Genomic DNA, 17,736 nt, shown 5'->3' on the forward strand with positions numbered 1-17,736 from the left:
AGCTTTTTGCATCAAGTGTACAATACAGATGGCTTGTGCGGGTTATTTGTGGAGCTGGATTGATGGGAATTTTAACCTTGCAGTCTACACTCTGCCTTTGAACTATCAAAGTTGAAACGAGCCCAAATGTCATTGTTTCCTATCCATTTTGTCACTCTCTCTGTCGTCTGCCTGTCTCTTTAATGTTTAATAGAGGAACAAAAAAAGTCGGCTGCCATTTTCTTGTTAGGAGAATACACATCACTCATTGTGGCAGCTCTGTCTGTATCCCGAAAAGTAGTTTGTATGCCGAGCTAAAATTGTTCATAAATTTAACGTTCATAAACCGAAAAATTCGTAAGCCAAGGGGTTCATAAACCCAGGTATCACTGTATTTGGTTTCACCCATTTTAGAAAGGGCGGCCATTTTGTGACTTAGAAAGGGGAAAAAAAAATATCAGACCACGTTAGCTAAAAGCTAAAAATATCCACATGCTACTCGCAGGACAACGTCATCGAAGACACGATAAGCGTGGACCCGAAGCACCACCGCTACTTTGTCTCGCGTCGCGGTCAAGTCTTGCGTGACCTCGCCGACGAGTACGGTGGCGTGATGGTGAGCTTACCCCGGACCGGCACGCAGAGCGACAAAGTCACCCTCAAAGGAGCCAAAGAGTGTGTGGAGGCGGCCAAAAAGCGCATGCAGGAGATTGTCGAGGACCTGGTGAGTCCGCCGTTTTTTCCATCCTGAAGTAGAAAAACACTTTAATGCTATTAAACGCGAACCCCTCCCGCAGGATGCTCAAGTGACCATCGAGTGCACCATTGCTCAGAAGTTCCATCGTTCTATCATGGGCCCCAAAGGTTCCCGAATCCAGCAGATCACTAGAGATCACAACGTACACATTAAGTTTCCTGATCGCGAGGACCCTCAAGGTACGAAAAAGAATAAAATATCTCTAGAATCCATATTGGTTTATGGCCATTGCACCGAAAATCAATTATATGCGAGTCATTTAGCATACAAGCCTCTATTCAACATTTTGAATAGGTTTCGACTTACGACCATTTTGACTTACGACCGTTTGGTCGAAACGGAACTGAGTCGTAAGTCGGATGTTACCTGTATTTGTTTGGGATGTAAGAAAATGCACATTTTGCATTCACGTGACTTTTCGTTAGCCTGTGATCACATATAGTTTAGCATATTACCGTCAACTGCTGAAAGAGATTCAGTCGAATTTGTTGTCTCAGCTGTGGAGGCCATCCAAGAGAACGGCGACGCCAACGGCGAAGTGAAGGAGCCAGTCGATCCAAATGCACCGAAGAAATGCGACGTGATTGTGATTTCCGGCCGCCAGGAGCGATGCGAGGCTGCTGCGGAAGCACTGAAGGTTAGAATCAAAACAATCTGGTGATGAATCTTACGCCGATTGATTGATTGATTGATTGAAATTGGTTTTGGCTAATTTTGTCTGTGGCTCTTTTAGGCTTTGGTTCCCGTCACCATTGAGGTGGAAGTGCCTTTTGAGCTTCATCGTTACATCATCGGGCAGAAAGGAAGTGGCATTCGCAAGATGATGGACGAATTTGAGGTGAGTAAAATCAGTAATTGCGTCTTGAGGATGGACAATGTTCAGCTATCTAGCTCACTTAAAGGAATCCTGTGCATAATCAGAATTAATCCATTGATAGATAAATAAATAACAAATACACGAGAGCTTACAAAAAGAATAATAAATAAATAAATGAATAATAATAAATGAGAAATAATAAATGAAAAATAATAAATGAGAAATGAAAAATAATAAATGACAAATGAAGGACGAAAAATAATAAATTACAAATGAAAAATAAATACTGAAAAATAGCACATGAAAAATAATACATGAAAAATGAGAAGTAATAAATGAAATATAATAATAATAATAAATGAAAAATAATACATGACAAATGAAAAATAAAACATGGAAAATAATAAATGACAAATGAAAAATGATACATGAAAAATGACAAATGAAAAATAATAAAAGAAAAATAAATCAAAAATAATTAATGACAAATGAAAAAGAAAACAAGAAAAGTAATAAATGACACATGAAAAATGATACATGAAAAATGACAAATGAAAAATAATAAAAGAAAAATAAATCAAAAATAATTAATGACAAATGAAAAAGAAAACAAGAAAAGTAATAAATGACACATGAAGAATAATACATGAAAAATAAGAAATAATAAATGAAAAATGACAAATGATGAATAATAAATGAAATATAATAATAATAATTATAAATAAAAAATAAATACATGAAAAATAATAAATAATAAATGAAAAATGACAAATGATGAATAATAAATGAAATATAATAATAATGATAATAATAAATAAAAAATAAATACATGAAAAAATAATAAATGACAAATGAAAAATAATCAATGAAAAATGAAGGATGAAAAATAATGACAAATGAAAAATAAATAATGACAAATAATACATGAAAAATGAGAAATAATAAATGAAATATAATAATAAATGAAAAATAATAAATGACAAATGAAAAATAAAACATGGAAAATAATGACAAATGAAAAATGATACATGAAAAATGACAAATGAAAAATAATAAAAGAAAAATAAATCAAAAATAATTAATGACAAATGAAAAATAAAACAAGAAAAGTAATGACACATGAAGAATAATACATGAAAAATAATAAATAATAAATAATAAATAAATAATAAATGAATAAATGAAAAATGACAAATGAAAAATAATAAAAGAAAAATGAATCAAAAATAATTAATGACAAATGAAAAATAAAACAAGAAAAGTAATAAATGACACATGAAAAATAATAAATAATAAATGAATAATGACAAATGATGAATAATAAATGAAATATAATAATAATAAAAAATAAATACATGAAAAATAATGAATGAAAAATGAAAAATAATAAATGACATATGAGAAACAATAAATGACAAACCATAAATGACAAATGAAAAATAATAAATCAAAAATAATTAATGACAAATGAAAAATAATAAATTACAAATGAGAAACAATAAAAAACAAATGAGAAACAATAAATGAAAAATAATAAATCAAAAATAATGAATGACAAATGAAAAATAAAACATGAAAAATACTAAATGAAAACTAATAAATGACACATGAAAAATAATAAATAATAAATGAAAAATGATAAATAATAAATGAAATATAATAATAAATAAATGAAAAATAATAAATGACAAATGAGAAACAATAAATGACAAATGAGAAACAATAAATGACAAACGAGAAACTATAAATGACAAATTAGAAATAAAGACTAAATGTGAATAATAAATGAATAAACAAATAAGTGGAAATGAATTAATTCCAACGTGTCCTTTTCCCTCACCATCAGGTAAATATTCAAGTGCCTGCTCCTGAGCAGCAGTCCGATAAGATCGCCATCACAGGCTTGGCCAACCACCTGGAGCGTGCCAAAGAAGGACTATTGGAGCGCGTCAAGGAGTTGCAGGTCGAGCAGGAAGATCGGGTTAGTTTTCGCCACGCTCCTGGAATATTTCGCCGCTGGCCATCTGAAACGTACGAGAAATGTTTTTCAAGTCGTGGTTTTCCGCATGCAGGCACTCAGGAGTTTTAAACTGACCATCACTGTGGACCCCAAATATCATCCCAAGATCATCGGCCGCAAGGGTGCCATTATTACCAACATCCGCACTGAGCATGATGTGAACATCCAGTTCCCGGAAAAGAATGATGAAAACCAGGTAATATTAATAATAATGATGATGATAATAATAATAATACATTACATTTTAAAGCAAAACCGATGTCACTTTTTTTTTTTTTTAACTGACATCAGAAAAACGTTTTATAGCAGGGATGTCAAAGTCATTTTTTGCCGCGGGCCACATTGTAGTTATGTTTTCCTCTCGAGGTCTGTTATGAATTTGGGGAACCCATTAGAATGTTTAAATCCCTTCCAATATTACATATAGAGCACACAGCAAATTAATGAATAACTCGTTTTCAAATCTGAAGTCAAGAATAATGACTTTTATTGTGGTTGACATCCAAAAATATGAAATTTTGGCTCAGATTTTAGCAATCATCATGGAATTTAACAAGCTTGATTTGCTTTCGCGGGCCGAAAAAAATGATGTGGCGGGCCGGATTTGGCCCGCGGGCCTTGACTTTGACACCTGTGTTTTATAGCATCTAAAATACCCAAAACACGCAGTATGATATTTTTAGTCAAATGCAAAACACCAATATCAAATTTTATGTATGTGAAACTAGGCATCTTATTTATTTACTTATTCATGTATGAGTTTATTTATTAATATTTAATTAATTTATGTATGTATTTGTCTAGTTATTTATTTTAATTATATTTATTTAATATATTTATTTACTAGCTTATGTATCTATTTATTTTTGTATTTATTTATTTTAATTCAAATATATTTCTTTTATTTGTTATTTTACTTATGTATCTATTTTAATTCAAAGGCATTTTTATTAATGTATTTATTCATTCATTATTTTAGCCCTTGATTTCATTTTGTTCCATAAGCAATTCCCTCCATTCGCTCACTCTGCCACTTGCCTTCCATCTGCATTCACTATTCGCGTTGACATCAACAAACATCATCCGGATGAACTCAAATGATGACATTTTTCACGTCACACAATGAGAGTAAAATGATGACTCTGCTCTCCACAGGACCAGATTACCATTACAGGGTATGAGCACAAAGCCATAGCTGCAGGCGATGCCATCCAGGCCATTGTGGACGAGCTGGAGGAGATGATCTCCGAGGACATTACTCTGGACAACAGAGTCCACGCGCGCATCATCGGTGCCCGTGGAAAGGGTATCCGCCGCATCATGGATGAATTCAAGGTGCCTAGGGGACGTTCTAAGCGGTTTAGCGGCTAAGCATGTCTCACCTATACAGTGATACCTCGGTTTAAGAACCCCTTGGATTACAAACTTTTCGGTTTACGAACGTTAAATTTATGAAAATTTTACCTTGGCATACAAATGTTTTTTCGGGATACACACGGAGCGCCACAATGAGTGATGTGTCGTTCGTGAACGAGCCCGTTCTCCTAACTACAAAATGGCAGCCGACTGTTTTTATCCTCTATTCCCTGCCCGCAGTCTTCGGTTAAAGCCACGTGATTGGTCAAGAATGCAGCAGTGAGAGGCCGTTAAACATTACAGAGACAGGCAGGTGACAGAGAGAGTGTGAGAAAACAGAGAAATTTTGACACATTTCAACTTTGCTAGTTCAAAAGCAGAGTGGAGACTGCAAGGTTAAAATATCCCATCAATCAGCCTCCACATATAACCCGCACAAGCCATCTGTACACTTGATGCAAAAAGCTATCAACCCAGCTAAACAGAACACAATTGATGAGGAACAAGGTAAAATGATCGCAGATAAAGCACCTACAAGGGATCATTCCTCAAGATGGTGAAAGAAGGTTACGTTCCTCATCAAGTTTTTACTGCTGATGAAACCGGCCACTCCATGCCATCAACGACCATCACAAAGGTAAATAAAACGACTTTATTATACAGGACCGTTTATTTCTTTAATTATAATACCATATCACATTTATAATACATAAAATAAGGTATATTTTGTGTAGTTTTAAGTCTTAGAAAATTAGAAAATTATGTTTTATGGTGACCTGGGGACGGATTATTCTCATTTTAATGGTTTCCTATGGGAAATTATTTTTTGGGATACACACTTTTCGCCTTACACGCTGGCTGGGAACCAATTAAGTTCGTAAACCAAGGTATCACTGTACCTCCACTCTCGTCCTTTGCAGGTTGATCTCAGGTTTCCTCAGAGCGGAGCCGCTGACCCCAACCTGGTGACAGTGACGGGTCGTCCCGAGCTGGTGGACGAAGCCATCGACCACCTCCTCAACCTTGAAGAAGAATACGTGAGTTATATACAGTAAAGTCTCGTTATATCGATATCGGATATATCGATAGTCCCGGTTATATCGATACTATTTCTATGCACGCACGGAGAAATTTACATGCAAACAGGGTCGGATATATCGATAGTCCCGGTTATATCGATATTTTTTCGGACTCCCTTAAATATCGATATAACGAGACTTTACTGTCTTTTTTTTTCATTCTCCCCTTTTTTTCTATATGTGGGCTAATAACACGGTTTGGCTTTCAGTTGGCGGACGTGGTTGAGAACGAGGCAAAAATGGCTTACATGAGACCCTCGGGGGGCAGCCACGCGGCCGCTGATGAGAGTCGTGGCCCGTCCAAAGGTTTTGTGGTGAGGGAGGCTCCCTGGGCCACCGGCAATGAGAAGGTGAGCCTTTCGTTTCATCTTTTTTTAATCATTTTATCCACCTACCCTGTCAACATTTTTCACTTAAAGGACCGACACACCATTTTTTTTGCTTCCTAACTGACATCAGAAAAACGTTTTATAGCTTCTAAAATACCCAAAACACGCGGGCTGATAGTTTAGTCAAGTGCAAAACACCAATAAAAATGACTTAGTGTCCCAAAACTGACACAAAATGAGCTCAAAAACTGGGCAGATTTAGAAAGTCCCGCCCCCTTGTTCGTGATGTCACGTCAGGATACTCCTTCACAAACTGCCTTGCTCCAGAATCAAAACAATGGCTTCAGAGAGTTCAGATTCGGAGAAGATGCTTTCTTGTTACTCATCCAGTTATAAATATGATTGAAATAGTTCTGAAGAGGAAAGCATAAATGTTTGCAATCGATTAAAGAAGTCCTTCCGTATCAATTCGAGCCGTCTGCACTACAATGTAGCGCCCAGAAAATGCACAAGATGGTGCACAAGCTCCGTTGGAAATGGGCTGATTTGTCAGTTCAGACCAAACAAAGTACCCAAGATGCATTGTGTGTCACTGTCTCGGTCAGGGGTCGTTCCCTCTGTGACGTCACTTAGGGGATCGTCATCAACTCGAAAACAAGACTTCCTGAATATTCAGCGCGAGTCTTAAAACGTAAAATATCAGAATCATCTTTATTGCCAAGTATGTAGAACACACAAGGAATTTGTTTCCGGTAGAACACGCTGCACTAGTATCGTCGTCAAAAAAAAACTGCTAAGTGGCACTATACAGTTCCATTTTGGCTACTGTTGAAAGAGTTCAGAGTTCAAAGAGTTAATGGCTTGGGGGAAGAAGCTGTTTAAATGTCTGCTGGATTTGGTGCGCATGGATCGGTAGCGCCTGCCTGAGGGGAGTAGCTGGAAAAGGTGGTGGGCAGGGTGCGGAGGGTCCAGTAGGATTTTCCGCGCCCTAGTTATATATATATATAGCTATATGCGGTGGAATGCGTCAGTTGTCCTTTAATTTAATGGTTATATTTGTTTGTTTTTAATGTCTAAATAGGCTCCTGACATGAGCAGCTCTGAGGATTTCCCCAGTTTCGGGGCACCGGTGGCTGCCGCCAAGGCCTCCCCATGGGGGCCCAAACGCTTTTAAAGGAGAACATCTTTACCCCAGCCACTATCTTCCCCTTGTCCGCACCCCGGATAACCTTCCCCACCCCCCCACACCCCTCCTGGACCGAACCCTGACCCCGTTCAAAATCTTTCAGTACTCGCTCACCTGTCAGTGCTTCAAAATAATAAACAAAACAATCCTGATAGATGATTTTATGTTTTTGGTTAGAGCTGCCCTTTTGGTAGGCAGTTCTATTACCCCCCCCGCTACGCCTATGTTCAAGTATTTGTCATTTGTGCGTCCATCTACCTGTGACACCTCGTCGCCTTATTGTTCACTTTTGACGCAGACCTGCCAGATGCTTGGAAATGATGCAACTTCCTTTAAATAAAAAAAAAGAAAAGAAACACTAATACACCTCTGGCGCATCAAACCTCACACTATTAAAAAAAATAAAAAAATCTTAAAAAATGACAATGTTGGGGTCAGTGTCCAGTCCAGTTTGTCTTCCAGCTGCTCGGCAGATTTTCTGTTTTTACAGCAATGACCCCCAATTTTTATTTTTTTTAACATCAGCCTTAAAGGCTAGGAGCTTGTAAACCAGTGTGGTGGTGACGTTTGGTTGAACTTGATTTTCTTTTTCTTTCCGGAGAGCTAAAGTTGAGCATGCTGAACGTGATCCCCACTGGGTTTGCATCACCTCCTAGCTACCATGGAAAGTTATGCAAATGAAGTGTGAACGGTTACGGATGACACTGGAATATAAACTGTCCAAAAAAAGTCAATAAAAATGGAAAATCTTTGTGTACCTGTTTGTCTTAATCTTCTTTTCCTTTCCGATTTTCCCTTCAAGGGGTCGCCAAAGCGAATCAGTGTCTTTCATTTTAAGAGGTTTGAGTCGCATTGCATATTTGGGTTGTGGGGGGCGGGGCTTATTGTGGGTAACTTCCGATTTTTTAATAATTCCCGTCAAAGTCATTATTAATGAAGCAGGAATCAAGTAAAAACATTTTTTTTTAATTTGGGAACGGCACATATTGTGACTGGCAACCCCGAGGGGCACGCAGGGGTAAAAAGCCAAGAAGAAAAGAGAGATGGGGCGTGTTGGGAAAGTTTTATAAAGACGGACGGGATGTGACGTCACGCGAAGACTGATAGGATGTGACGTCGTGTAAAGGCGGGCAGGATGTGACATACTGGAAGTCCAAGAAAAAAATGATGCGAAAGCAAATAGAAAAGATGTTTAAAATGTGTTCGTATAGCGAATTGCCGTAACAATTACTAACAATATGGATGCAAAATCAAATGGTGTATTTTTTTTTAAATATTGTTTAATTGTCTTTCTTTTTTTATTTGAGGCATCACTGAAGTTGCAATAGCTTCAGAAAATTGAAAGGCGCTTAAAAATTAAATTTATTATGCTGCTGAAAAGTAATCAAAAACCGAACAATATTTTATTTTAAAAACGTTACTTCGCTCACAAATATACGAGGACTTTCAACTGGATTGAAAAACGTCAAAAAAGGCGTCCAGTCAGGGCTCAAAATGAGAAGTTCTACGCATGCGCGGTAACGCCCTAAACGCTGCATTTCCACAACTAGAGCAGAAAGTTATCACGACGATTTTATTTAAAAAAATGTGTAAAGTCCGAAATTTGAGAACGTTGGTAAAGCAGCGACTGAACGTAGCAGTCGAAGAGATATTTGAACTGTTTGAGAGAAGTATAGCGGAGTACGAGGAGGAACTTTGCCGGGCCAGAGAAGAGAAGCCATGCATTCTAATTCTACGACAGAACGCAGGTTGGTTGTGACGCGTTTGAATGAGATCGAAAAATGGGCGAATTTGAATAAGAATATAGGTTTTAATCTGGTCGATTGGGTTCATTTTAAAATATCCATCCATCCAATATTGTAGCGGAATTTTATAGTTATAGTTTCAGAGTGGGGGGGGGGGGGTGTCGAAATTTCCCAAAATGCTTTGCAGTGTAGTGATGTGTCGTTCGCGAACGTTCCGGATCTCTGAATAGAACACGCAGCAGTGAGAAGGGGGGGGGGGGGGGTTTAGGGTAGACGGGTGGACAAATGTTATTACATTATGCTGTTATTATTCTTCAATTATGATATTTTTTACTCGTTGGTATGATAGCATTACTATGAAAAGCTAATTAGTGACAGTTGATCCACTGGTGGAAAGACGCTTTGATCCTCTCCTCTTTCATCTAGAACTGTTTCATGTCATCACAAAGAGGGTTCAGCAAGTCCTGAAGAATGAATGACTCTCTATGTCTTTGTATTGTCATATTATTTGTTATTTAGTTTTTTTGTTATTTTGACTTCAAGACGGCGCCGCGAGAGTGGCTGCCTTTCCAGCAGCTCATACATGTTGTTTTTCTACTTTCATTCCTTGCAACCCTTTGCTGCTGTGAAATGTAAATTTCTCCACTGTGAGACTAATAAAGGCAAATCCAATCCAATCATCAGAAATATAAATCAAGCCGTGTAAATAAAAATATTTGATGTTATGTATTTTTTTACATGAGTAATTTTTTGTCACATAATTTTACATGATTTTTTGGGGAGTTAATTAATTTAAGCAACAAAAAAATTGAGGAGCCATTTGGGAGCCAATAGAGCCGGATCTTTTTAGGGAGCCGAGCTAAAAGAACCGGCTCTCTGAAAAGAGCCGAAATTCCCATCACTACTAGCTACCTATTCGTTATCTATTAGCTAGCTATCTAGCTTTCTATCTATCTGTGTTGAGCAATTGAGCTCTCTGAAAAGAGCCGGAATTCCCATCACTATTGCAGTGGTGATTTTTGATGGACTATCCGCTAACAGCAGTCATGCATGGTCCGTTGCACATGTGTTATTGTTGTCGAAAACTGAATATTTTTTCCCTCCCCTCGAAAATCATCTACTACTGATCACTTTTGCCATACTTATTTGTCATGTTTTTTTTTTCCGGAGACAAATTCCTCATGTGTTCTACACACTTGTTCAATAAAGATGGTTCTGATATTATCCAATTTAAATAAACTAACAATGTCTCTCTTTATCTTGTATAGATACGCAGGAGGATGAGGTTCCATCTGAGGAGCCAGCAGAGCCGCTCCAAGATCATGAGGAAGAGGCTGACATCGACGAGCTCAGATTAACTGGCATTGATGTTCAAACAGAAGAGAACCGAGCCCAACCACCCCATCTTAATCGCAGTCAAAGTGACGGAGAGCCAAGCACATGCACAGCAACAACAGCCAATTGTGAAGGTTTAGAATTTCTCATCAAATTTTGGTTTATGTGTTTTGCCTTTTCCTGCAAAACATCATTTTTGCTTTCATGTACTTTTTTACACACCAGATTTGGGGTGAAACAACAGCTTGGCATGACAAATAACGACAAATATTTTGCCTCGTGCCCACTCAATGTTTGCACTTCACAGTTTACATACAAGGAAAACAAATGAAGCGGCTCATCACTGTCAACAAATTAAATACAGTAAAGTCTCGTTATATCGATATTCTCGGGAGTCCGAAAAAATAACAATATAACCGGGACTATCGATATATCCGACCCTGCGCGCATGTAATTTTCTCCTTGCGTTCATAGAAATAGTATCGTAATAAGCGGTACTATCGATATAACCGATATCGATATAACGAGACTTTACTGTATTTAGGAACAAACCCTTTGATGCAAACATGTTTTCATCTATTTCAATAAAGTACACCCAATATGCAATAAAAATGATATGTATACCAATATAAATCCTACTGAACCCTCCGCACCCTGCCCACCACCTTTTCCTGCTACTCCACCAGTCAGGCGCTACCGATCCATGCGCACCAAATCCAGCAGACATTTAAACAGCTTCTTCCCCCAAGCCATTAACTCTTTGAACTCTTTCAACAGTAGCCAAAATGGAACTGTATAGTGCCACTTAGCAGTTTTTTTGACAACGATACTAGTGCAGCGTGTTCTACCGGAAACAAATTCCTTGTGTGTCCTACATACTTGGCAATAAAGATGATTCTGATTCTGATTCTGATGTGTTTGATATAGTTTAGACATAATAAGAATTTATCATATTTAAAAGTTTCATGCTGTTATATGCTTAGTCAACACAGTTGTCTTTTAAATAAACTGACAAGCTCCCATGCCTTTCTCTGTCTTGGACAGGTACGCAGGAAAAGTGGAAGGACGAAGTTCCATCTGAGGTGCTAGCAGAGCCGCCCCGAATTCAAGAGGACGGGGAGCTGCTCGAAGATAGAAAGGAGGAGGCTGACATGGACAACCTCAGATTAACCGGCGTTGATGTTCAAACAGAAGAGAACAAAGCCCAACCACCCCACGTTCATCGCAGTCAAAGTGACGGGGAGCCAAGTACATGCACAACAACAAAAGCCAACGAAGAACCCTGTGAAGACCTCCTGTCGGAACCAGACTCCCTTTTTGCTCCAATATCAGATACGGATGACATTTTGTCAAACATATCTAACACAGATGAGATATGGAATAAAAATGATATGTATACCAATATAAATCCTACTGAACCCTCCGCACCGTCTAAGAAGAAACATTTAAAGATGAAAAGAAAATCTCAAATCGACACGACATGTGGAAACCGTGAAAAGCTGTTCAAAAGGAGAAAAAAGAAACATGTTGAGTGCTTTGAATGTGGGAAATTATGGGAGTCGCCGTGCCATTTGAAAACACACATGTTAACGCACACTGGAGAGAAACCTTTTGCCTGCTTGATTTGCGGTAAACGATTCTCCGTCAAGCAGAATATGAAAAGACATGCGGTCATTCATACGGGTGTAAAGCCCCATTCCTGTTCCATTTGTGCTAAAGGATTCTACCAAAGGTTGAACATGGAAAGACATAAGCGCCAGCACCGCCCCCGAGAAAAACAGACATTTTCAAAGTTCCGCTGTGCGACAAACTGTTTGCCTACAGACATTCCCTGAAAGGGCACATGAAACACACGTTGGATTGGTTGGTCGAGTACTTTATGAATCAGATTTGACCTGAGTTTCGCACTGTTTATGAATGTAAACAAACTACTGTAGTTTTTTTAACGAATGAAATGTGTAACTGTTTTAATTGTAGCATTTATGTAATTTGCTCATGATTACGGATTTACTGGTATTTTGAATACTACCCCCCGCCCCCATCTCTCCTGTTATGTTTAAAGGACAACCGACGTCTCCGGACAAGTTGTCCATAATTTGTAAAATGGCTTCAAATGACTTCTACTGAGCGTATTTTACATAGATTCCACCGCATATAGCTATATTTTACGTTTTAAGACTCGTGCTGAATATTCCGGAAGTCTTGTTTTTGAGTTGGTGACGAGTCCGTATGTGACGTCACTGAAGGAACGCCCCTGACTGAAAAAAATTGTAGCAGTCCTTCCATCACGTCAATGCTTGTTTGGTCTGAAAACTTCGTGTAGCACGAAAAAAGAGGCAGAAGAGGGCGTCCATGCTCCATATAAGAAATTTATCAGCCTGTGGAAACGGAGTTGGCCACATGAGGTCGCCATTTTGTGCCTCTTTTTCATTGAGACATCTCCCCTCAATTTGCCTCATAATGACACGGAATAAATTCTTTAATTGATTGCAAACATGTATGCTTTCCTCTTCAGAACTATTTGAATCATATTCAAAATTGGATGTGTAACAAGAAAACATATTCTCCGAATCTGAAGCCATTGTTTGGATTCTCCAGAAATGCAAGACATCTTGGCGTGACGTCACGAACTGGGGGCCGGACTTTCTGAAAATGCCCAATTCGCAGCTCAATTCCTTTGCAGATTTTGGACACTTTAAATCATTTTTATTGGTGTTTTGCATTTGAATAAAATATCATACTGCGTGTTTTGGGTATTTTAGATGCTATAAAACGTTTTTCTGATGTCAGTTAGCAAACAAAAAAGTAACGTCGATTGTCCTTTAAGTCTCTTTGGGAATGTGAGGATGGAGTCATTTTTGAGGGACAGTGTCACGTATTCAAATACCCCCCAAAAAACATAAAAAGCGTTCTATGACCTCTTTTCAATTCGGTTTGTTGAAAATTTGTGGATTACTGGATACAGCTAAATTAAAAATGAGCCTGCGATACAGTCGTCATACTGAGGGTGGTGGTAATGAATCCAAGAGGCGTTGGCCACTTCAACATTAACGCACGAAGTAGGGAAAGAGAAAAAGCTATTAAGTTAGCCGGGCGTCGTAGTCTTATCCACCGCTAAATCTCTGTTTCGCCTTCATTTTCTTAATGAATGTCTACAAACACAGACAAAATTTAAATTATCAACGCTTCTGGTTGAGTTTCGTCAAATGCTAACTTTGGAATTGTTCGAGTTAGCTTAGCTTGCTAACAGAGAAGCGTAGGTTAGCAAGACGTCGTTAACGTCACCGTGTAAACAAAAAAAATGTGCAAAGTGAAAATGCTGCGAACGTTGGTGAAGCAGCGACTAAACTTGGCCGTCGAGGAGATAATCGAACTCTTTGAGAGAACCATAGCAGAGTACGAGGAGCAATTTTGTCGAAGCAAAGACGGGAAGGAGCTCCGGCGATGGGACGATGTTTCCCAGTCTCGCGTTCCGTTGCTAAAAGCAGGTTTGTTTACATTTTTTGTCCTCAGCGTTTTAAGAGTTGGAAGGCAATTTCATCAACCGGGTTACTCAAAAGATTAAGCGTAACAAGTGCCCCGTTATGTTCGTCGTTGTTGGGTAAACAATAAGTTTTGTTTGAAGGTGAAATTGTTGATGATTAACCGGACAAATGCCGAGTTTAAAAAGAGTCGCCATATTGGATGCGACCAATCGCGTTTCAAAATCTCGCGAGGTCTCAATTCAATACTACTACTACTACTAATAATACTAATACTACTACTACTAATACTATTAATACTAATACTAACAATACTAATACTACTACCAATACTAATACTACTAATAATATGAATACTGCTAATACTACGAATACTACTAAAACTACTACTACTAATACTCATACTAATAATACTAATACTACTAATACTCATACTAATACTACTAATACGACTAATACACTACTACTAATACCAATACTACTAATACTATTAATACTACTAATGCTAATACTACTAATACTCATACTAATAATACTAATACTAATAATACTAATACTAGTACCAATACTAATACTATTAATACTACTAATAATACTAATACTACTACTACTAAAAATAATACTAATAGTACTAATACTACTACTACTAAAACTACTACTAATACCACTACTACTAACACTAATACTAATACTACTACTAATACTACATTTAAACACTCAAGGCCATTTACACATTGTCACCAGATATGCTAATTATTAGTGCAAATATGAATTGTAATTGTTGTTGAGTCCTATTTTTATGACTGTATTTTTCAAAATCAAGGCGCGCTCACTGCTGTAGCATGTTTGTATCATACAGATGTGCAGCAGGTGGAGCATCAAGAAGAGGTTCCCTGCCAAAAGCGGGCCGATCCAGCAACGCTCCACCAGATTAAAGAGGAAGAGGGGGACGTGTGGAGTAACCAAGCCCCGGAGAAGCTTCCGGAGGTGAAAGAAGCTGAGGTTACAGAGTTCACGTGGTCCGGCATCCATATTAAGGGTGAAGATGATGAAGGCCAGCCCTCACAGCTTCATCACAATCCAAATGAGGAGATATCAAGTCAACACATGACAACTATGAACGACATGATATCATCCGACACGGATCACAGCGATGACGACCAAGAACTTTTGAAGACGGAAAAAAAGTCAAAAGGGACGCCTGGCAGCGACGGCAAACATTTTGACTGCTCCGAATGTGGGAAAACGTTTAGCAAGAAAAGCGTTTTGAAAAACCACATGGTCACTCATACCGGGGAGAAACCATTCACCTGCACGGTTTGTGATAAAAGCTTCGCCTTGAAGCATCACTTGAAGAGACACATGACGGTGCATGTGGGCGATAAAGATTTAGTCCCCTGCTCGATTTGCGATAAAAAATTCCCAGATGAGAGCGCCATGAAGGAACACACGAGAACTCATGTATCCGACGGCAAAAGTCAACCCGTAGCAGAAGTAGACTACGAGGCGCCGCTCTCGGATATGGACTACGTGTCTTCCGACAGCGACGACGTTAAAGAACCTCAGAAAATGAAAGACAAGAAGTCTGACGGCGATCTGACTTATCACGCCGAAAGCAAACTGTACATTTGCTCTGGGTGTGGCAAAATGTTTAGCAACAAAAGCATTTTGCGAAGCCACATGGTGACGCACACCGGAGAGAAACCATTCGCTTGCTCGGTGTGCGACAAAAGATTCTCCTTCAAGCAGAATATGAGACGACACATGGCGACGCACATGGGGAAGAAACCGCATCCCTGCGGCTTTTGCAACAAAAGGTTCTACAATAAGTTTGAGATGAAGAGACACATGCTGACGCACACATCCGAGAAACCTTTCGGGTGTTCCGTCTGCGGCCAAAGTTTCTCGCGCAGGTCGCATTTTCGAATGCACATGAAAAGGCATGCGGCAGACTGCCAGCAGCTCAAGTCAAAACGTGCCGACCGAACCGGACGCCGACGATCTCCGCTTCGCCCCGCTGTCGGATACGGAAGACGTGACATCACAATCGTCCGACCGCGGCGACGACCCCAAAGAACCATCGGAGATTCGAAAAAATTATCCCGTCATTCACAGACAATTTAAATGTTCAATATGTAAGAAAACAGTCGCCAATAAAGGAAGTTTGAAAACTCACATGCTAACGCACACCGGAGAGAAACCCTTCGCCTGCCCCGTATGCCAGAAGCGCTTCTCCATCAAGCAGAACATGAAGAGACACATGGCCATTCACACCGGGGAGAAACCCTACTCCTGCTCCGTCTGCGCCAAAAGATTCTACGTGGAGTTTGACATGAAACGACACAAGCGGATACACACGTCGGAGAAGCCGTACGCGTGTCCGATGTGCGCGAAAAACTTTCCTCATAAATCTAATCTCAGACAGCACATGAGAATACACGCCACGGAGAAACCCTTCGCGTGTTCCATTTGCTCGAAAGGATCCTCCAGTCGCTCGAATCTCCGAATACACATGAGCCTGCACACGGGAGAACAAATTTTCAGGTGTTCGCTCTGCGATAAAAGTTTTTCCCGTCGATCGCAGTTCAGAAAGCATATGAGGACGCACGGCGGGGAGAAGTCGTTCTCCTGTTTGTAGGTATAGAGCGCCTTCATCGCGCATATGAGAACGCACGTGAAGGACAATTCTATGGCTTCAAGTAGCTACAGTCAACTCATGACAACGGAAGCTGACGATGAACCGGGCAGACAATTTTGCGCCGCTTTCGGAAATGGATGATGTCATGTCTGACACGGTGACCAAGCCGAAGAACCTTTGGATACGATTAAGGACGCTGAGAACGAGAACACGTATCGCCGTGGCAACGTACGCGGTCTAACTGACTAATTGTATGATTTACGCATTAATAATTAAAAAAAAAAGTGATTTTTTTTTTCCTCCACATCAAATTTGCCATTTCATTTCTGATTGATTTTTTTCTTGGGTACAATTGATTTTTTTTTTTGTTATTAAACTTTTAATATATATTTTTTTAAATAAACGATTGGAAAAGGATAAACATGGTCACATGTACCTTGAACATCATCTGTTCCAAACATCAGAACAGAACATACATCACGTAACTATCTTGATAAAACGCTTTACAAATCTTGCACTTCCGCATATGCCATGTCCTGTTCACTGTGCCATATGAGAAAAAAAAAAACAATGAAAATAATAATAAACAAAATTAAAGCAACGTGAGTGGATTGGGGTCAAAACTTAACTATCTTCACAAGCACTTAGGTTGCTGTAAATTTACGGCAACATTGAGATAATAAATTAATCTCATCCATCTTATATTTCCTCTTAGCTGATTAGACCTTCATATAATAATAATTAATAATAATAATGAGGCTATGGTATGGTTTGGTAAACACGTATGCATTGGCCACCTATAATAAAGGAGTATTAGTAAAAATTCTAAAATATAACACATTACAGCACATATTTGAGGACGTTTAAAGGACAACCAACGTCTCCGGACATATTGTGTCCATAATTTGTAAAATCACTTCAAATGACTTCTTCTGTGCGTATTCTACAAAGATTCCACGGCATATAGCTATATTTTGCGTTTTAAGACTTGCGCTGAATATTCAGGAAGTCTT

General features: G+C 38.8%; 1 protein-coding gene and 1 pseudogene across 2 annotated transcripts in view; both read left to right on the plus strand.

The window, feature by feature from the left end:
• The window catches only part of hdlbpa (high density lipoprotein binding protein a), a 23,445-nt gene extending 15,165 nt beyond the window's left edge, over nucleotides 1-8,280 (plus strand). Inside the window, exons 19-28 of the mRNA XM_089001590.1 lie at nucleotides 485-703; nucleotides 777-915; nucleotides 1,234-1,373; nucleotides 1,470-1,574; nucleotides 3,400-3,534; nucleotides 3,626-3,769; nucleotides 4,729-4,908; nucleotides 5,850-5,966; nucleotides 6,218-6,358; nucleotides 7,419-8,280. Of these exons, the coding sequence (XP_088857716.1) occupies nucleotides 485-703; nucleotides 777-915; nucleotides 1,234-1,373; nucleotides 1,470-1,574; nucleotides 3,400-3,534; nucleotides 3,626-3,769; nucleotides 4,729-4,908; nucleotides 5,850-5,966; nucleotides 6,218-6,358; nucleotides 7,419-7,511 (1,413 nt within the window). The 3' untranslated portion in view covers nucleotides 7,512-8,280. The remainder of the gene's footprint in view (nucleotides 1-484; nucleotides 704-776; nucleotides 916-1,233; nucleotides 1,374-1,469; nucleotides 1,575-3,399; nucleotides 3,535-3,625; nucleotides 3,770-4,728; nucleotides 4,909-5,849; nucleotides 5,967-6,217; nucleotides 6,359-7,418) is intronic.
• A 742-nt stretch (nucleotides 8,281-9,022) lies between these two features.
• LOC148895208 (uncharacterized) lies at nucleotides 9,023-17,241 on the plus strand (annotated as a pseudogene). Its single transcript, XR_016115568.1, has 5 exons — nucleotides 9,023-9,271; nucleotides 10,537-10,737; nucleotides 11,648-12,433; nucleotides 13,903-14,091; nucleotides 14,945-17,241. The product of XR_016115568.1 is annotated as an uncharacterized LOC148895208 (transcript).
• Nucleotides 17,242-17,736: the final 495 nt, after the last annotated feature.

The sequence above is a fragment of the Hippocampus bargibanti genome, linkage group LG07 (assembly GCF_051943395.1).
Source record: "Hippocampus bargibanti isolate YZ-2025 linkage group LG07, ASM5194339v1, whole genome shotgun sequence".
In the NCBI taxonomy this organism is placed as follows: domain Eukaryota; kingdom Metazoa; phylum Chordata; class Actinopteri; order Syngnathiformes; family Syngnathidae; genus Hippocampus; species Hippocampus bargibanti.